The sequence below is a fragment of the Oncorhynchus keta genome, chromosome 14, assembly GCF_023373465.1.
Source record: "Oncorhynchus keta strain PuntledgeMale-10-30-2019 chromosome 14, Oket_V2, whole genome shotgun sequence".
In the NCBI taxonomy this organism is placed as follows: domain Eukaryota; kingdom Metazoa; phylum Chordata; class Actinopteri; order Salmoniformes; family Salmonidae; genus Oncorhynchus; species Oncorhynchus keta.
In genome coordinates this window covers 55,022,495-55,050,251 of record NC_068434.1, presented here as the reverse complement: position 1 = coordinate 55,050,251, position 27,757 = coordinate 55,022,495, and the positions used below count along the sequence as shown (strand labels likewise).

Below are 27,757 nucleotides of genomic sequence, written 5' to 3'. Positions count from 1 at the left end.
TATGGAGTGGCAGCACATAAACTGTTTTCCATTCGTTAGGAATATTTCCTGATAACAATGTTAGATTTAAGATATGGGTTACTCAGCCAGCAAATGAGGGGGCATTAGACCCGGCTTAAATTGCATCAGCCCCTGTGGATTTCTATAGCAATTAAGGCATTAAGGACTTATTTTTCTGTGAATTGCCGAAATGCAAAAACCTCAATCTGCAAAATTCCCAAATCGGCGTTTAGACATCAATTAGAGAAGGGTTAGGCGCTCTTTCAAAAAGTTAGCCAAGTGAAATAAAATGTAAATGAACTGGATCAATGATGTCATTTTTGTCCTTAATCGGGCCAGAAGCTGAATTGATTTGTTGGGGGAGAGAGGAGGAAGTGCAACCCTTACAGTTTTCCAGAATTTAGCCGGGTTCCCCTTAAAATCAGAAAGAGTGGTTACATAATAATCCGATTAAGCCTTTCTGATCAGCCTTCTACATTGATTCCTCAGATTGTCAATCCAGGCCTAAGCCTGTGTTCCTGGCCTTGACCCAGGCAACATTTCCCTGATGAATGAGTTAGGATGATTCAGGAATGAACCAGGCATTGGATCTACCTTTAACTCTCCATGTTTTTAAGGGGGCATCATTATCTACAACAGTATTGAAGGGATTTGCAAAAAAGCTAGACATTTACAAAAAAGCTTCAAGCTAAATCAGAGTCAGGGATAGTTGAGATACAATCAAGGTCACTAAAATAAAGATCATGTACAAAAAGCAATTCGTTCCAGTCATTGGCAGCAGAGAACTGGAAGGAAAGGCAGTCAAAGAAGGTGTTGGCATTGGGGATGACTAGTGAAATATACCTGCTGGAGCGCATGCTACGGGTGGGTGTTGCTATGGTGACCAGTGAGCTGAGATAAGGCGGAGCTTTACCTAGCAAAGATATAGATGACCTGGAGCCAGTGGGTTTGGCGGTGAATATGTTGCGAGGACAAGACAACGAGAGCATACAGGTCGCAATGGTGGGTAGTATATGGGGCTTTAGTGACAAAAAAAAATCTAATTTGCTGAGTAGAGTGTTGGAGGCTATTTTGTAAATGACATCGCCGAAGTCAAGGATCAGCAGGAGGGTATGTTCAGCAGCATGAGTGAAGGAGGCTTTGTTGCGAAATAGGAAGCCGATTCTAGATTTGATTTTGGATTGGAGATGCTTAATATGAGTCTGGAAGGAGAGTTTACAGTCAAGCCAGACACCTAGGTATTTATAGTTGTCCACATATTCTAATTCAGAACCGTCCAGAGTAGTGATGCTAGGCAGGCGGGCGCTGGCAGCGATCGGTTGAAGAGCATACATTTAGTTTTACTTGCATTTAAGAGCAGTTGGAGGCCACGGAAGGAGTGTTGTATGGCATCTTAACTCGTTTGGTTTGTTAACACAGTGTCCCAAAGAAGGGCTGATGTATACAGTATGGTGTTGTGGATCAAATAATCACCCGCAGCAAGAGTGAGGCTTAGATTTATGCATTTTCACATCTCTGACACCGATAACTGGGTAATGGTCAAAAATCCAGTGGGAAAACCAAACGAGCAACATACTGTATTTATCTGGAGTATTTGTCAAAATCAATCAGGGTAGATGGATGGATCTTTAGGATTCGGCCGTGTAGGCTAAGTTATCAGCTGAGACAGGTTCATTTCATGGCAAATATCTTTCAGCGTATCAAACACTGGCGTCCTCCAATCATTATTAAAATCACTCTTAAATAATAGTTCAGATTTACCATATTTAGGTAGTGATTGAGATACATTTTTAAGAGCAAATAAGGGAGCAGAGGGAGGGCGATACACTCCTTTTAGTGCCAGCTGGTTAATATTACCAAGGCCCACATTAAGAACGAGACAATCAAGCTGCTTAAGGACAGACCAAGCTTTAACTTCCTGACTGATGTCTTGAGATGTTGCTTCAATATATCAAAAATAATTTTCGTCCCTCATGATGCCATCTAATTTGTGAAGTGCAGCAGTCCCTCCTGCTGCAAAGCACCCCACAACATGATGCTGCCACCCTGTGCTTCACGGTTGGGATGGTGTTCTTCGGCTTGCAAGCCTCCCCCTTTTTCCTCCAAACATAACGATGGTCATTATGGCCAAACAGTTCTATTTTTGTTTCATCAGACCAGAGGAAAATTCTCCAAAAAGTACGATCTTTGTCCCCATGTGCAGTTGCAAACTGTAATCTGTTTTTTTTATGGCGGTTTTGGAGCAATGGTTTCTTTCTTGCTGAGTGGCCTTTCAGGATATGTTGATATAGGACTCGTTTTACTGTGGATATAGATGCTTTTGTACCTGTTTCCTCCAGCATCTTCACAATGTCCTTTGGTGTAGTTCTGTGATTGATTTGCACTTTTCGCACCAAAGTACGTTCATCTCTAGGAGACAGAACGTATCTCCCTCCTGAGCGGTATGACGGCTGCGTGGTCCCATGGTGTTTATACTTGCATACTATTGTTTGTACAGATGAACGTGGTACCTTCAGGCATTTGGAAATTGCTCCCTGCACATAATACACAGTTGCTGGTCGGAGCATATCTCCAGAGCCACTGAGCTGGAGGAGCACGTACTAATCCTGCTGTAGAATTTATTTTGGCCAGCAGGTGAAACGAATGACTGAAGTGAACGAGTCGCTCTGAAAAAATGTATCATGAATCATGACTCTCGAGTCAGTAAAAATAGTCGTTCAAAAACGACGGCAGTGAATGCAGGTTGCTGGTGATTAAAAGTTCAAATTGTTTGATATCCTGACTCCAATATGAACTACACATCACTTTGCAAGCCAGCATAATGTGACTTGCAGGCTTGATGTGGCTTGTTCAAGACTACTTTGCTAGGGTGTAACTAAGCCCTTAAAGAAAGGCCTTTTGATATACACTGAGTGTAAAAAGCATTAGGAACACATTTCCATGACATACTGACCAGGTGAATCCATGATCCCTTATTGATGTCATTTGTTAAATCCAATCAATGTAGATGAAGGGGACGAGACAGGTTAAAGAAGGATTTTTAAGCCTTTAGACAATTGAGATGGATTGTGTATCTGTGCCATTCAGAGGGTGAATGGGCAATACAAACGATTTAAGTGCCCTTGAAAAGGGTATGGTTGTAGGTGCCAGGTGCACAGTTCGGTACGTCAAGAACAGCACCGCCCTATGGGACTCCCGATCACGGCCGGTTGTGATACAGCCCGGGATCAAACCAGGGTCTGTAGTGACACCACTAGCACTGAGATGCAGTGCCTTAGACCACTGCGACAGTAGGGAAGCAATGGAGTCAACATGAGCCAGCATCCCTGAGGAATGCTTTCGACACCTTGTAGAGTCCATGTCCCAACACATTTAGACTGTTCTGATGGCAAAAGGGGGTGCAAATCAATATTAGGAAGGTGTTCCTAATATTTTGTACACTGTGTATGTAATGTATTGTCATATAGAGTTTAAAGATAACAATCACTTTGAAAACCATACAAAAACTATGTCTCTGTTGCTAACAAATGGTAACTACAATTCACAATAAATGCAAGGTACTCTGGGAAATATGCAAATAAGGTAGACTCAATTCTTAAGTTGAATTCCATGTTCACGCAACCTACAATTCAAAGTTGAGTGAACATACAGGTTCAGCTATATGGCCACATGTTGAGCAAACTCACAAACCTATTGCAGCTGGTTGCCTTACAAATGTATGTTCAATCAACATATATTTTTACAGTGTGCTACTACAGTCATACCTGTCTCACAGTGGAGTCCTGTGAAGCCTGAGGGGCAGACGCAGGTGTTGGGCGACACACAGGTACCTCCGCTTCTACACCCCTCCTCACAGAATGCTGGAGAGAAAGAGAGAGAGAAAGTAGAGAGAGAGAGAGAGAAGCACCAGCATCAGGCTACTGAAAGACAGGCTGGCTCTGTTAGAGGAATGAGTTACTGAGCTAAAGGAGCAGCATCCCAGCTAAACCACCTCTAGCCCAGACACAGAGCTTTTACAGGACCAGATCAAGCAGTGCAGGACCCAACTGAAGAACTCTGTCCAGGAGTTGAGAGAGAGCCTTACCACAGCACTTGAGGTAAAAGCCACCATGAGGAGAGAGCTAGTGCAGGTAAAGGAGGAGATGGCAAAGTTATCTGTCAATAAGAGGGGGCTGCAGCACAGAGAACACACCATAGAGACTCCTAGAGAGAAGCTGCAGCCCCTCACCACCCCCCATACCGACCACCCTTTACCCACACCCCCAGTCAGCAAGAGGCTCACATGGGGACACTTACTACAGAGAGAAGCTCTCTAGCCCCCCCATGACACACCCCTCCTTGTACACAGCACCTTTGTACCCCAGCCCTACACCGTAAACCCACTACTCTGGTAAAACCCACTGAGGTGGCCATCCTCATTGACTCAAATGGCACATTCATCCAAGAGGATAAACGTTTCCCCCACTACAAGGTGTCCAAAATATGCTGGCCAGAAATGCAGGATGACTTTGGCATACCAGGCCACACTATTATTCACACCGGCACAAACAACCTGCGAGAGGAGCAGGAGAGAGTAGGCAGCTTGGTCAACAGAGTAGCAGAGAGGGCCTCCGAGTAGTTCCCTAACTACCACATCACCATCTCCTCTGCTGCAAAGACTTTCATCACCGTACCATTCAAAAAGTCAATGCTGACATCACTAGAGGGTGTCGCTTACTCACAAACGTGCAAATTCCTCACCACCCAATAATCACCCCAGAGCCCCTCCACAACCACTCCCACCTGAGGAAGCAGACAGTAGGGATGTTTGCCATGTCTCTAAAGGACGTAGCACTTGGTAGACCACACACCATACCGCACCAGACAGAGGACCACCCAGAGACCCCTACCCGACCACTGCCCCACCAGACACAGAGCACCCCACAGGCCCCACCCACCACCGGAGCATCACCACCTCCATCGACGCAGCCAGACTGGAGCAGGCCCAGCTTACTACCCCACACCAGACCACCACCTCTACAAGACCAGAGAGGCATCCCCCGGCTCAGACCTGGCCCCCATCCCCTCCACAGGGCCAACAGCAGGACCAGCGCAGCTATGCGGAGGCCTTCAGAGGACAGGAGAACTCTGTAGGATTGAGTGAGATTAAACAGCTCCACTAATACATCTGCACTAAACCCTCGCATGCACGCACACATCTATTGTACTAAAAGTTGACTTGTTCAATGAATCAATTTTTTTTAACAATTGATAACAGCAAACATTTGTTGTATTTCACTCTTAACTTAGTAGTTACTGTATTTCTGCTATTCCTTCTTTTTGCAACATGAAAATCACTATCAGTTAGCATGTGGAACATTCATGGCATGAACTCAACCTTTGGACTGGAATTTAAAAAACAATTTAAGGATGTTGAATTAATCATACTGCAGGAGACATGGTGTAAGGCAGACATAGTCACTCACTGTTCCACAGGCTACAGAGAGGTAATTGTGCCGTTACAGAAACACAGGTATGTCAATAGAAGCAGAGACTCTGGAGTGTTGATCAGTTGGTACAAATCTGAACTACAAAATCAAATTGATCCCCTCAAAATTGATAAATATCACATTTGGTCAAAACTGAAAAATGAAATTGTACTTGTTTATATGTGTTCCTTTGTGAAATATATAACCCCCCTCAGAATCTCCATATTACTCAGAGGAGATATTCCACACCTTTGTGGAAGAGACATGCCATTTCCAGGCCCAGGGAAATATGCTCATCTGTTGTGACACAAATGCGCGCACAGGAACACTACCTGTCCTAACGACCACACGAGGGAACAACTTTATTACAGGCCATACTGTTTCTAACTGTCTTCATCTTTCCCATAAAAACAACAACCATCAACAAAAACGTTTGTTGCAGCTCTGTCGAAGCAGTAAAAAACATCAACAATATATTCAGGCTAACGGCAAAAAGCACAACTACAATTGATAAAACTGTTTTTTTTTTAAGACCACAGATAACTGGTTTGATGCAGATTGTAAAATGATGAGGAAAAAAACACTATCAAACCAAAAGCACAGAGACCCAAATAAGGGTGAATTACGCCTTAATTACTGTTAACTTAACTCTATAAACGTACAGTCAGAAATTTAAAAAAAGCACAGTACAACAGCAAGCAGCTGACACTAATTGAGAAGACCATAAACACAAACAACTTCTGGCCCCCAAAAATAAATAAAATACATTGAAACTAGAGTTATTAGAGATAAAAAATGGTGACATTTGAAGAGCCCATATTAAAACACTCTACAACACTGTTCAAACGGATGCAAACGCAGAACAATGCCAAATTCACGAGAGGTTGAATTGCTTACAAAAAGCTATAAAGGACAATCAAAATCCATTGGACTCTCCAATTACGGACCTGATGGCATCCTAAATGAGATGCTCAAATTCCCCAGTGCAACATTTCAATTGGCTATATTAAAACTGTTTCATTTGATCCTGAGTGTAGGTTATTTCCCTGATATCTGGAATCAAGTACTCATAACCCCAAACTTTAAGAACAGAGACAAATTTGACCCTAACAATTAGGCATTATGTGAACAGTAACCTGGGAAAGGTTTTCTGTAGTATAATAAATGTAAGAGTTCTAAACGTCCTTAATAAGCACAATGTCTTGGGTAAAAAAATAATTGGATTTACACCAAAACATCCCACGACTGATTATATTTACACCCTACACACCCTGATAGATAAACATATCCACCAAAATGTACACTTGCTTTATCGACTTCCAAAAAGCATTTGATTCTATTTGGCATACAGGACTGTTCTACAAAGTTATTGAAAGTGGTGTAGGTGGTAAAACATATGACAATTAAATCAATGTCCTCTTCAGTATTTACATCAACGAATTGGCCACTTTTCTATAAAAATCCTCAGCCCCTAGTGTTAGTCCCCACAATTCAGAGGTTAAATGCCTGTTCTTTGTAGCACATGGCCTACAGCAGATCCTGGACCTGGTAGAGCAGTACTGCCAGACCTGAGTACTGGCAGTAAAACCCCCAAAATACAAAAATAATGATTTTCCAGAGAAGGTCCAGACCAAAGTTGTCAGTTGCTACAAAATACATAGAGTACTGCAAACACTACAATTACTTAGGTTTAAAAATAAACTCAACTGGACACCTTAATGAGGCAATGAGTGAACTGAGAGAGAAAGCATGTAGGGCATTCTACACCATTAAAAAAACTAATTGAAATGATAATACCTATTCAAATTTGGCTAAAACTAATTGAATGTGTCATTGAACCAATTGCAACTTATGGTAGCGAGATGTGGGGTCCACTTGCAAAACAAGATATCACACAATGGGGCAAACACCCAATTGAAACCCTGCATGCAGAATTCTGTAAGATTCTGCTACAGGAAACTTACAAACAATGCATGCAGGGCAGAATTAGGCCAATATCCACTTATAATAAAAACTCAATAAAGAGCAATTAAATTTTGGAAACATCTCAAATACAGTGAACTCTCATATCATGACCAAGCCCTGCAATGCCAGGAGCTGAGCAAAGCAAAGAGTCCCCTTATCCAGCTGGTCCTGGGGCTACTAACTAGCACACTGAAGCCTCAGGACCAGAACATCCAATCAAACAGAGCGAGATAGAAAAAGGGCATGGTAGAGGAAGGGAAGGCTGGGTTCTGTAAGCACTTAGTGACACCATTGTGCCCAAAAAGTTAGTGGAGAAAAGTTTGACAGTGTGCAGGTCTCAATTTCTTTCAGCAAGTTTAATTAATGACAGGATTTGAAGGATGAGTCTAACTGGGGAAAAAAACCTCTTCATGGTGTTGTGTGTGTACACGTACCCACCCACCCACCCACCCACCCACCCACCCACCCACCCACACCCACACACATACACACACACACTACACAGACACACAGGCCCCCTCACACAGGCCCCCTCACCATCCATTCGCTGACATAATGATCACCCCGGTTTCGTTATAAAAGCATTCTAAATACACAAACTGATACATCAGTGCAATAAACAACCACTCAGCACCGTGCCAAAACCCATTAGCGCTGCTCATTTGACTGGATCCCCTTAGAAAGAAGAGACTCATTAAGAGCCTGATTGTACTACTACACCTCGCACTTAAGAATGAATTACACTTATATTGACTCAGTGTATCTACTTGTCTAATTATCATTTTACTGCAATCAGCATAAAGGGGGTGTAAGTAAGGGAGAGATTCCCTCCCCCACAGCAGCTCCAGTGACCTCCAGCTCAACCATTCCACTGCCTACCTGAGCCTGTTGCTGATTCGATACTTTTGGAGACACGCTTATATACACAGCTTTGCTATTTGACTTTCGATTAGAGTCCAAGATTGCTTTCCAGCACCGAGTGGTGTGGGAACCGACTGAATCATCACGGCTCCTTGATAACTGGCCCGTTCATGCTTGTTGAGCGACCAATGGAAATTCCTGTAGTTCCTCCAAATCCACCAAACAAATAACAGCATTACGATTCCATCCTAGGAAATGGAATTGACTTAATTAGTGCTGGGATGACTGTTGCACATCCCTTTAATGTGCTGTATTAAGAGATTGTCAGCTCTCTTCCTTATGATCCTTAACTCTAATTGGAAGCATCAATTAGGGGGACAGACGGAGAGAGGAAAGCTAAGCTCGACTGATTCGCTCTGTTCAAACACAAATGAATGTCGGAGGACAGTAGGGAGAGCACGGTCACATTTTATAGAGTGGTCCTGGATACATGATCATAAATACATTCATCAGTCGTAATGGAGGCGCGTCAGCAGTCATTGACATCAGTGGTATAAAGTACTTAAGTAAAAATACTACTTAACTAGTTTTTTGGAGTATCTGTACTTTGCCATTTATATTTTTGACAACTTTTACTTCACTACATTCCTATAGAAAATATTGCACTCCATTCATTTTCCTTGACAACCAAAAGTAATTGTTAAATTTTCAATGCTTAGCAGGACCAGAAAATTGTGAAATACCCACACTTATCAAGAGAACACATGGTGCTCCTGGCTATCCGTAAAAACAAACAAAAATGGTGGCTTTTGCATTTAAATAATTCATCATTTTACTTCTACATTTGATACTTAAGTATATTTTAGCAATTACATTTGATACTTAAGTATATGTAAAACCAAATAATTTTACCTAATTAGTATTTTATTGGGTGACTTTCACTTTTACTTGAGTAACTTTATATTAAAAAAGGTATCTATACTTTTACTCAAGTACGACAGTTGGGTACTTTTTCACTGATTTAGATAATGGACGTTAAGTTCTCTTTACTCTTAGCCTACATGCTGTGGTGGTTGACACCTCATTAGTGGTGGTGGCAGGAGACACTCCACTAACAAATTCGGCAAAGGGTCTGAATACCTACAGCACCAGTCAAAAGTTTGGACACACCTACTCATTCAAAGGTTTTTCTTTATTTGACTATTTTCTACATTGTAGAATAATAGTGAAGACATCAACACATATGGAGTCATGTAAGTAACAAAAAAGTGTTAAACAATATATTCTATATTTGAGATTCTTTAAATAGCCACCCTTTGCCTTGATGCCTTGGCATTCTCTCAAACAGCTTCACCTGGAATGCTTTTCCAACAGTCTTGCAGGAGTTCCCATATGCTGAGCACTTGTTGGTTGCTTTTCCTTCACTCTGCGGTCCAACTCATCCCAAACCATCTCAATTGGGTTGAGGTCGTGTGATTGTGGAGGCCAGGTCATCTAATGCAGCACTCCATCACTCTCTTTCTTGGTCAAATTGCACTAACACAGCCTGGAGGTGCCCTGTATTACCAAAAGGGGTTCTATCAGTTGCTTCACACAGTCAGTGCCGAGTGAAAGTCTATAAATCCCTTGCACAGTTTTCCCATTTCTCTGCCTTAAAATATTATCTTAAAAGGGATTACATAAGACGGTTTTCTTACTGACTTACACAACCTACTTCCACATGTTCAAAGTGAAAGAAGAAGTACAGAACATTGTACATTGACATTTTAGTCATTTACCCGACACTCTTATCCAATGAGAATTACAGGAGTAATTAGGGATAATTAAAGTACCTTGCTCGAGGGCACATTGACAGCATTTTCACCTAGTCGGCTCGGGGATTAAAACCAGCAACCTTTCAAACAGGCAACCCAACGCTCTTAACCATTGGGCTACCTGCCGCCCAGAACATCAACAACTCCCCAGTGCTTGGAAGGCAACCACGGTGCATTGTTTATTTAAAACGGGGAGATCTGATCCTTGTGGTTATAGGCCAATATCCTTGTGGTTATAGGCCAATTTCTATCTTGCCCTGTTCCTCAAAAGTGTTGTAAAAACGTGTCAATCAACTGACTGACATTGTTGAAGTCTCTCTGGTATGCAATCTGGTTTCTGCTCAGGTTATGGATGTGTCACTGCAACCTTAAAAGGTACTAAGTTACAGTGAAGCAGAATGACATTCTAGACAATTCTGTGCTTCAAACTTTGTGTCAACAGTTTGGGGAAGGCCCTTTCCTTGTTCAGCATGACAATGCCCCCGTGCACAAAGCGAGATCCATACAGAAATGGTTTGTCGAGATCAGTGTGGAAGAACTTGACTGGCCTGCACAGAGCACTGATCTCAACCCAGTCGAACACCTTTGGGATGAATTGGAACGCTGACTGCGAGCCAGGCCTAATCGCCCAGCATCAGTGCCCAATCTCCCTAATGCCCTTGTTGCTGGATGGAAGCAAGTCCCCGCAGCAATGTTACAACATTTTGTAAAAAGCCTTCCCAGGAGAGCGGAGGCTGTTATACAGTAGCAGAAAAGGGGGGACCAACTCCATATTAATGCCCATGTAGTGTATTTGATTTTGAATTTTAAGACCCCTTGAAGTATCAAAAGAAAATACACTATGTAAAAATTAGATTTGGCCTTACTGATATTAGCTCATACAAACGCATTGAATAACAAACTCACCCCCCCCCCAAAAAAATGCCCCTAAATCTTTTCAGAAGACTGAAATCCTCAAAATGTATTCTACAGCTGCACCACCGAGAGTGGTTGCTGTTCGGCATCATGCTTACAGCCCAGTATATCACTGGGGCCAAGCTTCCTGCCATCCAGGACCAATATACTAGGCAGAAGAAGGCAGAAAGAATTGTCAAAGACTCCAGTCACCCAAGTCATAGACTATTCTCTCTGCTACCACAAGGAATATGGAGCACCAAGTCTAGGACCAAAAGCCTCCTTAACATCTTCTAGCCCCAAGCCATAAGACTGCTGAATAATTAATGAAATGGCCTACTGGAGTATTTACATTGACCCCCCCCAATCGCTGTTTATTATCAATGCATAGGCACTTTACACCTACCTACAAATTACCTCGAATAACCTGTACCCCCATACATTGACTCGGTATCGGTATCCCCTCTATATAGCCTCATTGTCGTTATTGTTATTTTGTGTTACTTTTAATATTATTTTCCACTTTAGTTTATTTAGTAAATATTTTCTTAATTATATGTCTCGAACTGCATTGTTGTTTAAGGGTTTGTATGTAAGCATTTCACGGTAAGGTCTACACCTGGAACAGTTATGTGTTTAACCCTATTTACATCTATTCATTTTTTTTTAACCGGGCGAGTTTCAAATTAGTCTTGTGAGGCCTGTGGGCATCCTAGAGCAAAAAACAACTGACATCTATGTATTCGTGAGAGTGTCATCTTTCCATTGAGGGGCCATAATAGGCCAAACTGTTAAGATGCTACAGACGATTTTGTGAGTAAACTGATTTCTGGGTTGTCTCATGGACAAACACCGTTCTAACTCTGTCACCTTTCACCACAAATGGGGAAGTGCGACATATCTCTAGCTTAAACTGAAAGCATTATATGGGGATTTTTTTATATCCTAATTAGATTTCTGGGGGGGTGCAGACTTCGACCTTAGGGGTTAACCTTGTTCTGAGTACCTCCAAAACAAAGGTCATGTGGTTCGGTAAGAAGAATGGCCCTCTGACCACCGATGTGATTACCACCTGTGAGGGTTTAGAGCTTGGGATAGTCACCTCAAAAACCCAGCAAAAAAAGTGACGTCCTCTCACTGTCAACTGCATTTATTTTCCGCAAACTTAACATGTGTACATATCTGTATAAACATAACAAGTTTCAACAACTGAGACATAAACGGAACAAGTTCCACAGACATGTGACTAACAGAAATAATGAATAATGTGTCCCTAAACAAAGGGGGGTTCAAAATCAAAAGTAACAGTCAGTATCTGCAATCAACAGCTGCATTAAATACTGCGTTGCATCTCCTCCTCATGGACTGCACCAGATTTGCCCCACTCTTCCACCTGCAAGTTCCCAGACATTTCTGGGGGGAATGGACCTAGCCCTCCCCTCTGATCCAACAGGCCCCAGACGTACTCAATGGGATTGAGATCTGGGCTCTTTGCTGGCCATGGCAGAACACTGACATTCATGTCTTGTAGGAAACACGCACAGAACGAGCAGTATGGCTGGTGGCATTGTCATGCTGAAGGGTCATGTCAGGATGAGCCTGCAGGAAGCGCACCACATGAGGGAGGAGGAGTTGTCTTCCCTGTAACGGACAGCGTTGATATTGCCTGCAATGACAACAAGCTCAGTCCGATAATGGAGTGACACACCGCCCCAGATCATGATGGACCCTCCACCTCCAAATCGATCCTGCTCCAGAGTACAGGCCTCGGTGTAATGTTCACTCCTTTGACGATAAACACGAATCCGACCATCACCCCTGGTGAGACCCAACCGTGACTCGTCAGTGAAGAGCACTTTTTGCCAGTCCTGTATGGTCCAGCGACGGTGGGTTTGTGCCCATAGGCAACGTTGTTGGACCTGCCTTACAACTGGCCTACAAGCCCTCAGTCCAGCCTCTCTCAGCCTATTATGGACAGTCTGAGCGCTGATGGAGGGATTGTGTGTTCCTGGTGTAACTCTGGCAGTTGTTGTTGCCATCCTGTTCCTGTCCCACGGGTGTGATGTTCAGATGTACCGATCTTGTACAGGTGTTGTGACACGTGTTCTGCCACTGCGAGGATGATCAGCTGTCCGTCCTGTTTCCCTGTAGCGCTGTCTTAGGCATCTCACAGTACGGACATTGCAATTTATTGCCCTGGCTACATTAGCAGTCCTCATGACTCCTTGCAGCATGCCAAAGGCACGTTCATGCAGATGAGCAGGGACCCTGGGCATCTTCCTTTTGGTGTTTTCCAGAGTCAGCAGGAAGGCCTCTTTAGTGTCCTAAGTGTTCATAACTGTGACCTTAATTGCCTACCGTCTGTAAGCTCTTAGTGTCTTAACGACTGTTCCACAGGTGCAGTTTCTTTAATTGTTTATGGTTCATTGAACAAGCATGGGAAACAGTGTTTAACCCCTTTACAATGAAGATCTGCGAAGCTATTTGGATTTTACGAATTATCTTTGAAAGACAGGGTCCTGAAAATGGGATGTTTCTTTTTTTATAAGTTTATAAGTACTTGGGAGCATGGCTAGATGGTACACTGTTCTTCTCTCAGCACATATCAAAGCTGCAGGCTAAAGTTAAATCGTAATCGCTCCTCTTTCACCCCAGCTGCAAAACTAACCCTGTTTCAGATGACCATCCTACCCATGCTAGATTACGGAGACATCATTTCTAGATTGGCAGGTAAGGATGCTGTTGAGCGGCTAGATGTTCTTTACCATTCGGCCATCAGATTTGCCACCAATGCACATCACTGCACTCTATACTGCTCTGTAAACTGGTCCCCTCTGTCTACCCAACAGAACCCCCCACGGGTTCATAGCCCGAGATTGTAAAGACCGAAGTTGGAGTCGAGAAGCAGGTACGGGGAGTCAACATTTAATTAAGAACAGACATGGACCAGGACAGGAACAGAGTCAGAACTGGGTAATATACAGACGTATGAGAATTAATGCAGCAGCGGGGAACAGAGCTGGGGAACTGACAAATATAGGGTAGATAATAAACATGTGACTGAGTCAGGGTGAGTCCAATAATTTGCTGATGCGCGTGACGAGAGAAGGCAGGTGTGCGTAATGATGGTGGCAGGAGTGCGTAATGCAGAGCAGCCTGACGCCCTTGAGCACCAGGGGGGAAGAGTGGGAGCAGGCTTGACAGAGGGAAATAGTTTCGGGGTGGGGGTGCTGGGGAAAACATTTTGCCTGCGCTGCGAATGTCTATATTGGTCTGCTATTAAAGGCCCAGTGCACAACTATTGTGACCTTAAACTCAGCACCACTACTTTCCATGGCTATGCACTGGTTGATTCTTATTCATAAAAACCCTCTTAGGCCTCACTCTACCATATCTGAGATACTGTACATACTGTAACCCTCATCCTCCACACAACACCCATCTGCCAGAGGTCCCCAAAGCACACACGTCCCTGTGTCCCTCTTGTTTTCAGTTTGCTGCAATTTGCTTGGATCTCTGCTGGACACCAAAAATCATTGTAGTGCGGTGGTTACGTAAAATCATGGGGAAAAGAGACACCAGTCATATATGGGAGTAAATCGTTAGACTTGGGGGAGCAAAATAAATGCTGCCGTGTCTGTAGTACAGGCTACATAAATGTTGGGATGGATTAAAACAAATGATTAGTGAGTGGAGGGAGGACAGTGGTATCCCAGTGAACAGAAGTTGTTCAGTCTGTAATTAAAACTTTTGTTTTACTGATTAAGATTTAGCATAGTGAATACTAACGAAATGTACACTTTTCTTCCAGGAGAGGAAGGTTTGTTCTTCTCTCTATTTGAAATGTTTCACGAGACTGTTGTCTTGGGAGAGCAATTAGTGAAATTCTGCAGTTTTATAAAGTACAACGGTATCCGGATCTGGCCGTAAATGGAGCTCCCATATAATTAAGGCCTGGCCATTTCTTTGTTTTTCCCCTACATTTTACAACACACACCAGCACACGCACACAGAACCCACCGGTTTGGAATATTTGTTAGTGGTGTTAATACCATGTGTTTGATTTATTGTGCGAGGTCTTTTTTACCGGGTACGCAGGATGGACATTTTTCAAATGTTTTGAAATTATTTCTGAAGTACAGGGAAAGAAAATACTTAATGGTGTTTGTCCTGACCTTTGTCCTCACTTTCTGGTGAGGCCTGATCAACCTCACTAGAAATGATAGAGACATTGGGTGAGATTTAAGTATAATTGTGACTTGGTGAGGTTGGACCCGGTGCAGAGAAGAGACCAGACGAGGAATCAGTAGTTGAAGATAAACATAATATTTGACTGAGAAACGGTAATAGAAGGATCACAGTAACACTGCGAAAACAACAAACACTAAGTCTCAAACTTACTCAGGACACAGCACATAATTCAAGCTTCAGCAAAACACACCTCTTTTAACAAGGAAAGCATAATGAGTAAATAAGACCCACCTGAGTGTCGTTAATGTCTCTAGGACGGTCTCAGCCACCCTCTGGTGACAGGTGAAACCATGACAATAATATGAAGACGTGTAATGCTGTTGTTGTTTTGGTTGTTCTTGATTTTTTCTTTGTTTCAATACAAAGGTCACCAGATTGGTTCTGCTGTATGGTCAGGATTTCTCCCTAAGGGTTAGCTCTCTAATTTCCTGACCCTGTAACTCTGCGGTGAGGTCGCCAGTATGATAAGGTTTCAACAAGTGTTTGTTATGCTCTTTGACATTTGTTTTAGAAATGTTGGTGTTAGGAAAATTGGGAATGTAATAATGTGTCGTGCGGTGAATAGTTGGTCAGTATTTCCAGAATCAGAAATGTATTTTAATCTGTTGTTTTCGTCTGTCCTCTCTCGAAGTTATGGCGATAGTGACTACAGATGGTATCTAGATGCATGGAAGCAATCATTTGACCAAGAACAGTGTGAGTTTCACCCCCTCTAACCGACTGAAGTAATGGCGACAAAGGCGTTCACTAAGAACTTGTCTTTCACCACTTCTACCGAGACCTGAGTCCGAGTCAGCAACCTGTGTACGAGCGGCAGGAGTGCGGCATGGGTCCTGAGACCTTGTGCATGTGGAGTGAGCATGGAGAGGGATCACGTTCAAACTCCTCTCATGAATTAAGTGTACAGAATGGTGGTGGAGGCTCAGGTGAGAGATTTGTTTGCTTGGAAAAAATATGATTATGTCCCAGATATAAGAATCGGGACATTATCAAGGGACCTTCCACTTTGACAGGCATGAGTTACATGTGTGCCATTGTGAGGATGAACTAGAAATGCAATCTGAAGAAGAAAATGAGGAGATGCTAGAAGAAGAGTGCCCGGGGTGGAGGGGGGGTGGTCAACTGTGCCAGTTGATTGATTTAGGCTTGCCCTAAACTGTTTATTTGAGGTATCAGGTTGATTTTGGAGGTCTGCACACTAGGAAGTCTAATTTACATCAAAAATGCATTGAAATACCGATCTTTCATTAACACGCCACTTGCGACAGGGTAAGACAGGGATGAACGGGGGCTGGTAATATAAGTAGTACATACTCTGTCTATATATTTTATTTTCTGTAAATGTACATTCTAACCGTGTCGGTATGTGCAAGTCGAGGGTCTTGCATTTGAGTGATCGACTCAACGTGAAGCACTCATTCTGAATTTGGGTTGAATAAGTTATCAATAGATCTAATGATGATTCGGGAAGGCGAGAAGAGAGAGAGAGAGCTCAAGGTGAGGAGAGGGTGCACAACTCAAATCTATTGAGTCCAGGAAGTGTTTTCTCCCAGGAAACCTTATATTTTAGTGTCCTCTGAGAGGGAGGTTATTAGAGAACCCACCCAAGCTACCATCTAGTGACTAGATGGTAGCTTGGGCTAAGCATGATGGGGACATTGATAGTAGGGGTTTTGTTTTACCATGTCATCAGAAGAGATCTGTGCATTTCATAAATGAACTTCTTTGTGTTCATGCCCCTTTATTCTCCATCTCTGCCTGAATGACTTGCCCAAAGTAAACTGTCTGTAGCTCATGCCCTGAAGCCAGGATATGCATACAATTGGTACCATTGGAAAGAAAACATTGACGTATGTAGAAATGTTAAAATAATGTAGGAGAATATAACACAATAGATATGGTAGGAGAAAATCCAACAAAAAAGAGAGACCATCCTCTTAGAGATGCAAGAGAAAGGTAATATTGTAAAGTAGCTCCCTGGATGCAAGTCCTAGGGCTTCCACAGGGTGTCAGCAGTCTATGTTAAACGTGTCAGGCTTGTAACTGTTTTTGTATGAGGATACAGTCTTGGAAATCAGTGTCTTTGTGCGCCATTATGAAGTTGCGCACCTCTGCTAAAATTGTTTTCTTATTCTACATACTACTTTCCGAAATAAATATTATAGTTTGATTACATTTTAGGGTGTCTGAGAAGTAAATAGAAATGTGTTTTGACTTGTTGAAACAAAGATTAGGGGTAGATTTTCCGGATTCCATTCTCTGCATGTTGAAAGAGTGGATTACTCAAATCAATGGAGCCAACTAAACAGACTTTCTGGGATATAAAAAAGGATTTTATCAATCAAAACGACACTATGTTATAGCTTGGAACCTTTGAATGACAAATCAGAGGAAGATTTTCAAAAAGTAAGTGAATATTTAATCTTTATATAAAAATGAATGAAATCTGTGCCGGTGGAAAAATATTTTGATGTGGGGCGTGGTCCTCAAACAATCGCATGGCATGTTTTCGCTGTAATAGCTACTGTAAATCGGACAATGCAGTTAGATTAACAAGAATCTAATCTTTCAGAAGATATAAGATACTTACATGTAGAGTAGAGTAGGCCAGAAGGCTAAAGTGAAAACCTAACCTCTATCAAATAAAAGAAGGCGGAGCCGCAAAAGCACTTCTGTTCAAGGGTGTTTATTTACATAGTGAAACCGGAAGAAAAACAACAGTACTACCATCCAAAGTTTACATTATGGGGACAGCTTAAAACAATGCTGCCCCATCAACAGCTCAATCCAAAATCCCCCACCCCTCTTGAACTGAAAGAGAGTCTCCTTTAGTTGGCGATGAGGGGGAGTACCCATACAGAGTCAATGTGCGGGGGCACCGGTTAGCTGAGGTGATATGTACATGTAGGTAGAGTTATTAAAGTGACTACGCATAGATGATAACAACACAGAGTAGCAGCGGTGTAAAAGAGGGGGGGCAATGCAAATAACCTGCTTAGCCACTTGATTAGGTGTTCAGGAGTCATATGGTGTGGGGGTAGCTGTTTTGAAGCCTCTTGAACCTTGACTTGGCATTCTGGTACCGCTTACCGTGCGATAGCAGAGAGAACAGTCTATGACTACGGTGGCTGGAGTCTTTGACAATTTTTAGGGCCTTTCTGTGACACCGCCTGGTATAGAGATCCTGGATGGCAGGAAACTTGGCCCCAGTGATGTACTGGCTGTATGCACTACCTTCTGTAATGCAGAGCAGTTGCCACATCAGGCAGTGATGCTCTCAATGGTGCAGCTGCAGAAACTTTTGAGGATGTGAGGACCCATGCCAAATCTTTTCAGTCTCTTGAGATGAATAGGTTTGGTCGTGCCCTCTTCACGACTGCATTGGTGTACTTGGACCATGTTAGTTTGTTTTATGATGTGGACGCCAAGGAACTTGAAGCTTTCAACCTGCTCCCCGTCGATGAGAATGGGGGCGTGCTCGGTCCTCTTCTTCCTGTAGACCACAATCATGTCCTTTGTCTTGATCACGTTGAGAAATTGTTGTCCTGGCACCACACGGCCGCCAGGTCTCTGACCTCCTCCCTATACGCTATCTCGTCGTTGATCAGGCCTACCACTTTTGTGTCATCGGCAAACTTAATGATGGTTTTGGAGTCGTGCCTGGCCGTGTAGTCATGAGTGAACATGTAGTACAGGAGGGGACTGGGCATTCACCCCTCAGGGGCCCCTGTGTTGAGGATCAGTGTGGCGGATGTGTTGTTACCTACCCTTACCACCTGGGGGCAGCTCGTCGGGAAGTCTAGGATCCAGTTGCAGAGGGAGGTGTTTAATCCCAAGGTCCTTATCTTATTGATGAGCTTTGAGGATACAATGGTGTTGAACGCTGAGCTGTATGCAACGAATAGCATTCTCACATAGGTGTTCCTTTTGTCCAGGTGGGAAAGGGCGGTGTGGAGTGCACTAGAGATTGTATCATCTGTGAATCTGTTGGGGCGGTATGCAAATTGGGGTGGGTCTAGGGTTTCTGCGATAATGGTGTTGGGCACAGTGACTATGGTGGTTTGCTTAAAACATGTTGGTATTACAGACTCATTCAGGGAGAGGTTGAAAATGTCAGCGAAGATACTTGCAAGTTGGTCAGCTCATGCTCATAGTACACATCCTGGTAATCTGTCTGGCCCTGTGGCCTTGTGAATGTTGATCTGGTCTTACTCACATTGACTGCGGAGAGCATGATCACACAGTCTTCCGGAACAGCTGGTTCTCTCATGTTTCAGTGTTATTTGCCTGAAGCGAGCATAGAAGTAGTTTAGCTCGTATGGTAGGCTCGTGTCTCTGGGCAGCTCTCGGCTGTGCTTCCCTTTGTAGTCTGTAATGGTTTGCAAGCCCTGCGACACCCAACGAGCATCAAAGCCGGTGTAGTACAATTCGATCTTAGTCCTGTATTGACGCTTTGCCTATTTGATAGTTTGTCAGAGGGTATAACGGGATTTCTTATAAGCTTTCGGGTTAGCGTCCCGCTCCTTGAAAGTGTCAGCTCTAGTCTTTAGCTCAGTGCGGATATTGCCTGTAATCCATGGCTTCTGGTTGGGTATGTATGTACGGTCCCTGTGGGGACGACGTCATCGATGCCAATGACTGATGTGGTGTACTCCTCAATGCCATCGGAGGAATACCGAAACATATTCCAGTCTGTACTAGCAAAACGGCCATGTAGCTTAGCATCTGCTTCATATGACCACTTTTTTATTGATCTAGTTATTGGTCCTTCCAACTTAAATTTTTGCTTATAAGCAGGACTCAGGAGGATAGATTTGCCAAATGGAGGGCGAGGGAGAGCTTTGTATGCGTCTCTGTGTGTGGAGTAAAGGTGGTCCAGTGTTTTTTCCCCTCTGGTTGCACATTTAACATGCTGATAGAAATGAGGTAAAACGGATTTAAGTTTCCCTGCATTAAAGTCCCCGGCTACTAGGAGCGCCACCTCTGGGTGAGCGTTTTCTTGTTTGCTTATGGTGGAATACAGCTCATTCAATGTTGTCTTAGTGCCAGCCTCTGACTGTGGTGGTATGTAAACAGCTACGAAAAATACAGATTGTGTGTTCTACAGCATATCATGCGATACTCTACCTATGGTGAGCAATAGCTCGAGACTTCCTTAGATATATTGCACCAGCTGTTTTTTTACAAAAATACATAGTCTGCCGCCCCTTGTCTTACCAGATGCCGCTGTTCTATCCTGCCGGTGCAGCGTATAACCAGCCAGCTGTATGTTGATAATGTTGTCGTTCAGCCACAACTTCGTGAAGCATAACTTCAAGACTAAAGTAGCGGCAACATTATGTACAAAACAACGCAAATAAACGTCTGCCTTCTTCTCCGGCACCATCTTATAAAACACCTGGCCTTCACACAATACCCCATAATTAAACTTTGACGTTATGTTTTTGAACATATTTACAAATGTATTAAAAATGAAAAGCTGAAATGTCTTGAGTCAGTAAGTATTCGACCCCTTTGTTATGGCAAGCCTAAATAAGTTCAGGAGTAAACATTTGCTTAACAAGTCACAAAGTAAGTTGCATGGACTCACTCTGTGTGCAATAATAATGTTTAACCTGGTTTTTGAATTATTACCTCATCTCTGTACCCCACACAAACAAATAATTGTAAGGTCCTTTGATCAAGCAGTGAATTTCAAACACGGATTCAACCACAAACACCAGGTAAGTTTTCTAATGCCTCACAAAGAAGGGCATGTATTGGTATAAAAAAGGCAGACATTGAATATCCATTTGAGCATGGTAAAGTTATTAATTACACTTTGGATGACGTAACAATACACCCAGTCACTACAAAGATAGAGGCATCCTTCCTAACTCGGTTGCCAGAGAGGATGGAAACTGCTCAGTGATTTCACCATGAGGCCAAGGGTGACTTTAAAACAATTACAGTGTTGAATGGCTGTGATAGGAGAAATCTGAGGATGGATCAACAACATTGTAGTTACTCCACAATACTAACCTAATTGACAGAGTGAAAAGGAAGCCTGTACAGAATAACAATATTCCAAAACATGCATCCTGTTTGCAACAAGGCACTAACATTATACTGTTAAAAATGTGGCAAAGCAATTCACTTTTTGTCCTGAATACAAAGTGTTATGTTTGGGACAAATCCAATACATTACCGAGTACCACTCCATATTTTTAAGCATAGTGGTGGCTTGCATCATGTTCTGTGTATGCTTATAATTGTGAAAGACTGGAGAGTTTTTCAGGATAAAAAAATGTATTCAATGGAACTAAGCACAGGCAAAATCCTAGAGGAAAATGGTTGTCTGCTTTCCACCAGACACTGGGTGATTAATTTACTTTTCAGCAGGACAATAACCTAAAATACAAGGCCAAATTTACACTGGAGTTGCTTACCAATAAGATAAGATGTTGCAGAGTTACAATTGTTACTTAAATCTGCTTGAAAATCTCTGGTTGAACATTACTTTCACCTTGTCAATCACAACCTTATTCATTTGGGATACTCAATAATAATGTTTTCTTATTGGCTGTTCATCTGTGGTTTGGACCATGTGGGTTGCCTCCTGTGTTTGTCCCAGTCGTTCTGGACAGACTTTTGGCCATTGGTGCAGGAGATTTATGTAAGGCTTCCTTGGTGGATTTGTCCAATTCAGCATTTTCCACAAGAGCCTTGATGCAGCTGTCCCTCAGATGGTCACTAGGGGGTGCTGCAAGATATAGCCCTACCACTGATGATCCTTCACAGCTGAGCTCGTCCCATCCGACCTACTCCTGCCGTCCATTTCGTACTCCATACATACCTCTCCAGAAGTTGAGTAATGTGCCAGTCTTGCACAGGAAGTCCAGACTCCGCACAATGGAGAAGGCCAGGTGTGACTTGTGCATTACAAAAGGTGTCCACCAACCATAAGTCCTCTGTAAAGTGTAAAGCAGTTTTGTCCATTGGCCAAGACAAATTCTTGCTCAGAGCATGCGGTCAGAGAGTCTTTGGGTTTCTTTATAAAGGGATTTCTGCAACAGAGGGAATGAACACCATCTGTACAAAAAGAAACTTGCACTTTACCCTCCACGCCATCATAGGAACTACGATCTTGGTCAGGGGTCGTCTTCCCTGGTTACTAGAGCGTTCAAGCAAAACTGCATTCAGATGGACTTTGGATTTAATCCTTTGCCTCCATCTGGTGGGCACTTTCCCTGGTCCTTGCTGTGCCTTTGGGTTTTGAACTGCTCTTTGCCTGCGATAGCATTCACCCGGATCCAGTAGGTGGACTGGCCTGACCAGCCAGTTTCCATGAGGGTCCCGCACAATCCGCACAAGCTCATCAACTGTGTGGGCTGTCCTTCTGAGAATGCTGGCCAATTTCGCGCTACAATTTCAGAGTATCAGATTGAATATTTATTCTTCACGCGTGACCATGCGTTCAGCGCATACACAGAGCTCTGTACTGAAAAGTGAAGTCTCGGATGCTTACTTTTTGGCCTTGAATCCTACCTTGAAGCCTCTTCTCACCCTCTGCCTCATAGTCTTCAGAGAAAAATGCCCAGATTAATGCAGGTTTGAACCTCCCCCAGGTAACAAACTTTGAGCTTTCAATTTACTACCAGTCTTTGGCTGTGCCCTGTAGAACAGTATTCATAGTTTCCAACCCCTCTTCATCTGTTAAAGGATGAATATATTCTTCATTTTTCTCCAGATAAGTCAAAATAATCTTCATTATCTTCCCGTCCTCCAAAGCTGGGAACCTGGACCTTCACTGATAGTTACTATCTCTAAACAGCAATGGCCCTCTCTTCCCGGTGTGTGCCTCCAGCTGCATTCTCTGTTGCCCCAGTATGCTCCCTTCTCGTCCTGACCCCACCGTTGTCTCTTCTCTGTAAAAACCTAGCATCTCTTCTTGCTGCAGACGCAGCATCTCTCCTTGTCCCAGAACCAGAGAAACTGACAGATGGAGCTTCATCATGCATGGAGGTGCTCACTTTCCTAGTAAGGTCCTTGAGTTATATATCCAACTGTCTGTCTCTCCATGCCAAACATTCAACCATTGACTGCCTGATTTCTGTCTTAGCACCATCAAAGGCATTTTGCAAGTATCGGCATTTACTGTCAATATAGTACAGAAGAACATCTTCTTTCCTTACAGCAATAAAATGGAATGCCTGAATAGCTCTTTCCACAGTCTAAGCGTGAAGCCAAACTATTGTACTCATCATCATAACCATCGCGGATTGGTTGCATCGGGCCTGGACCTGAGGCCATGGCCAAGAGGTGGTTTATCAATACTCTCTTCTTCATCTTGAGAATCTCCCACATACAGTGCATCAAAATGTGCTGTTAGATCCCGTACTGGACTTTGTCTGGTTAGAAAGGGACCAGCTATGAAATCTTCCTGCTCAAGGGGAGAATCCTCCTTCTCACAATGGATATCAACAAGAGTTGTAGAAGCAGCCATGGATAAGCAATTCTAAACCACCAATTATCCTATCAACAACACAGATAATTATATGTTTTTTGTGGTCACCTTTTTCTTATTTTTTATTTGCATAAACCACAAACCTTGTATGAAATTAATATTAGGAGACATATTGAATGCGTTGGTGTATTAATAGGACAATTATATGGGGTTCAACATAAACAACAAAATCATAATACATTAATCAGCAACACATGAATAGACCTGTCAGGAGCCAACAGTAACCATAAGAAAACCTTAGAAAACATGTGGTTGAGTCATTCGGTCTTTGAATGGAAGTCCAAAGTAATGTTTGTAATCCAAAGGAAAAAAAAACATCAAATAGCCAATGAAAAATAAATCGCAGCGGAATCTATATGCAAAGTCACAATCAAACTGAAAAAGGCTCAAGGGGAACCTGGGGGGGCGGCTCTTCCGGCACCTTCCGGTACCCCTTGCAAGTCTTCAGATGTAAAATCCTTAAGTCCCAAAAACATTTCTGCTGCAGCCACAATAATGTCCAGTTTATTAGAATTCTTTGAAACTTGTGCCGTACACTTTATAACTGTGGCAAGGAATCCACCTTTTTTTTTTGCCTGGCAGCAAACGTTTACTACAGGCTATGGTGCATCCACTACCATATATTCACAAGCATCAGTTGTTTTCTCAATTTTCTATTAAAATAACCTCCACATAGAATATTAGTTTGACCACTCAAACTTTTGTCACCTCAATCTCCTTCACCCTTACAGGGCACTCAGGAACTTGGGGTCATGATCCCCACCACAACTTCAACCCAGTCGTCCTTCTACACATCATCCTTCAATATACTCTGTCCATCAGCACACACCTGAAACATGGCCAAGTCCTTTACAATTCTTACACTGCAATGGTTTGGGGACTATAGAGTATTTTATAAACCGAGCTTCACATGCCTAGGTATTTGTTCTTTATCAAAAGACAACAAGATTGACAGAATTGATACTTTTTCTCCATTCACCCAGCGGGTCAGACGCACCAATCACAACAGGAATTCTCTTTAGGGGTTCAACCTGAACTTCCGTCGTCGTCCCCGAGGTGACTCCTTTGACCGGTGATCTACTCCGAAGTTCAAAACACAACACTTCTGTTGTCCGGATTCTTTTGAGGCTCACTGCAATCTTACAGTTACAATTAATTATTTTACCTTTATATAACTAGGCAAGTCAGTTAAGAACAACAATGACAGCCTAGGAACAGTGGGTTAACTGCCTGTTCAGGGGCAGAATGACAGATTTGTACCTTGTCAGCTTGGGGGTTTGAACTTCCAACCTTGTGGTTATTAGTCCAACGCTCTAACCACTAGGCTACCCTGCCGCCCCACTCCTGGTCAATCTGACAAGACTTCACTTTTCCCAGTACATACTTCACCATTTGACACCTCAAAGGGGTCTCCCCACATATGCAACCAAACTCAACAAATGCATCCCAACAAGAAGCGATTCATTATCATTCATACAAGTATCATTCACTCCAGTTTTAAACAATTAAATTTGTCCCTGTTTTCGATACTACTGTTGTCCATTCAGAACATTCATCTTTACCAACTTTGCGCTGGTTGATTCGAACTGTTTATCTACTTCCGCCATCTTTCTCCCCTCGCAACCAGCTCTCTCTCTCAAAAATGGGCTTGCAGACAAATTAAGATGGCACCTTTGGTTTGGCCACACCTCCGATCGCAACCATACCTGCAGCCTTAAAGACCTACTACATAATAGGCAGCCATATACACAATACAGAGTGAAAGTCCAGTTTGGCCAAGTACATACAGTTGAAGTCAGAAGGTTACATACACTTAGGTTGGAGTCACCACCTGGTGTGGCGTAAGGTGAGACAGAGGGTAGTGCATACAGCCCTGGGGCCAAGCTTCCTGACATCCAGGACCTATATACAAGGAGGTGTTAGAGGAAGGCCCAAAAATGTGTCAAAGACTGTTCTCTCTGCTACCGCACGGCAAGTGGTACCGGAGTCTAGGTTCATAAGGCTCCTTAACAGTTTCTAGCCCGAAGCCATAAGACTGCTAAACAATTTGTTTTTACACTGCTGCTACTCTGTGTTTATTACCTATGCATAGTCCCTTTACCCCAACCTACATGTACAAATGACCTCGACTAAACTGTGAGGGGGTGCACATTGACTCGTTACCGCTACCCCCTGTATATAGCCTAGTTATTGTTGTGTTATTTTATTGTTTTACATTTTATATATTTTTTTTACTTTAGTTTATATCGAAAATATTTTCGTAACTCTATTTATTGAACTGCATTGTTGGTTAAGGTCTTGTAAGTAAGCATTTCACAGTAACGTTTACACCTGTTGTATTCGGTGCATGTGACAAATTAAATATGATTTGATTCAATTCCATTTTTTTACATGAGACATCATCAGTTAACACATCTACCCTGTTACATTCAATAGAGGGGTGATCCATTCCTGCCTCCATTCTTGCTTGGGTGATCAATAGGAAAAGCATTTCACCAAATGATTTGTTAAAAGTGTGGCCAAAAACCTCATTTGGTGACCAATAGGGAGTGCATGACACTGGTAAACGAAGCTGGATGTGAGTATTGTCACAAAACAACTGCAAGACTTTAAGCTTAAGCAAAAGGGAAAGTGTATTCTCCATTTCATCGCTGAAGCGAGATCATCGTGATTGGTGTTTGCAGTTCTGGTACAAAGAAGAAAGGACAAGGGGAAACCGAGTCAGTTGTCCAACTGAAATGTGTTTTCCACATTTAACCCAACCCAGAAAGGTACAGGGGCTGCTTTAATTGACATCCACATCTTCAGCACCTGGTGAGCAGTAGGTCAACTGCCTTGCTCAGGGGCAGAAAGATAGATGTTTACTGGACAATGTATCAAACTGAAGAACTCATGCCATGTTGATCTATTCTTGAAGAATACTGTGACATTTTTCTTCTTTCCTCTGCCATTAAAATGGTTATAATGGCTATTTTGATGTAACATTAAATGTATAGATTTCACCCATGGTGTGTTTGGTAACTACAGGCTATGCATTACATCATAGAGACTGTCACGACTCCGACCGAAGGTGGCTCCCCTTCCCGTTCGGGTGGCGCTCGGCGGTCGTCATCGCCGGCCTACTAGCTGCCACTGATTCTTTTCTCCCCCTCCTTATGTGTTTATTGAGTACACCTGTTTTGAGTTGGTTATAATTAGTGAGGCTTTATTAGTCTGCCTGGTTCTTTGTGCGGGATTGATTATTGTAACCCTGGTGTTTGCATTAGATGTACATGTTCGTGTATTTAGTGCTAGACTGTTTTCGTTTCCCTGTGTCTGGGGCATTTGGTTTGAGCACCCGTAAGTGGGGGGACCGTAGTTCTCCACGTGTGCATTAAAGAAGCACTTTATTGAACTCTGCTTTCCTGCGCCTGATTTCACCCTCACGACACCCAGGACCTAACAGACTGTTAAACTGTTTTATACAGTGTGAACACTGTGATCACTTACAAGGAAATCTCAGATTAATCACACTGAATTTAAAGCAACAAAAACATACAATAATTATTTTAGAAATATTTTTGTTTATACTTAAAGGGGTCCTAAAATTCTAACTAAAATAGCTAAATGATCCATAGTATGACCATCTTACACTGAACAAAGATATAAAACCCCAAATAAAAAGTGTTGGTCCCATGTTTTATGAGTTTAAATAAAAGATCCCTCTAAAATTGTTTGCACACATTTGTTCACATCCATGTTAGTGAGAATGTATCCTTTGCCAAGATAATCAATCCACCTGACAAGTGTGGCATACCAAGAAGCTGATTAAACAGCATGATCATTACACAGGTGCACCTTGTGCTGGGGACAATAAAAGGCCACACTAAAATGTGATGTACAAGTTTTGTCATACAACACAATGCCACAGATGTCTCAAGTTTTGAGAGAGTGTGCAATTGACATGCTGACTGCAGGATTGTCCACCAGAGCTGTTGCCAGATCATTTAATAGGAATT

General features: G+C 42.8%; 1 protein-coding gene across 1 annotated transcript in view; it reads right to left on the bottom strand.

The window, feature by feature from the left end:
• LOC118393628 (protein kinase C-binding protein NELL1-like) overlaps window positions 1-27,757 on the bottom strand; it is a 398,605-nt gene that overhangs the window by 46,190 nt on the left and 324,658 nt on the right. Inside the window, exon 15 of the mRNA XM_052461927.1 lies at window positions 3,765-3,860. Coding sequence (XP_052317887.1) covers window positions 3,765-3,860 — 96 coding nt within the window. The remainder of the gene's footprint in view (window positions 1-3,764; window positions 3,861-27,757) is intronic.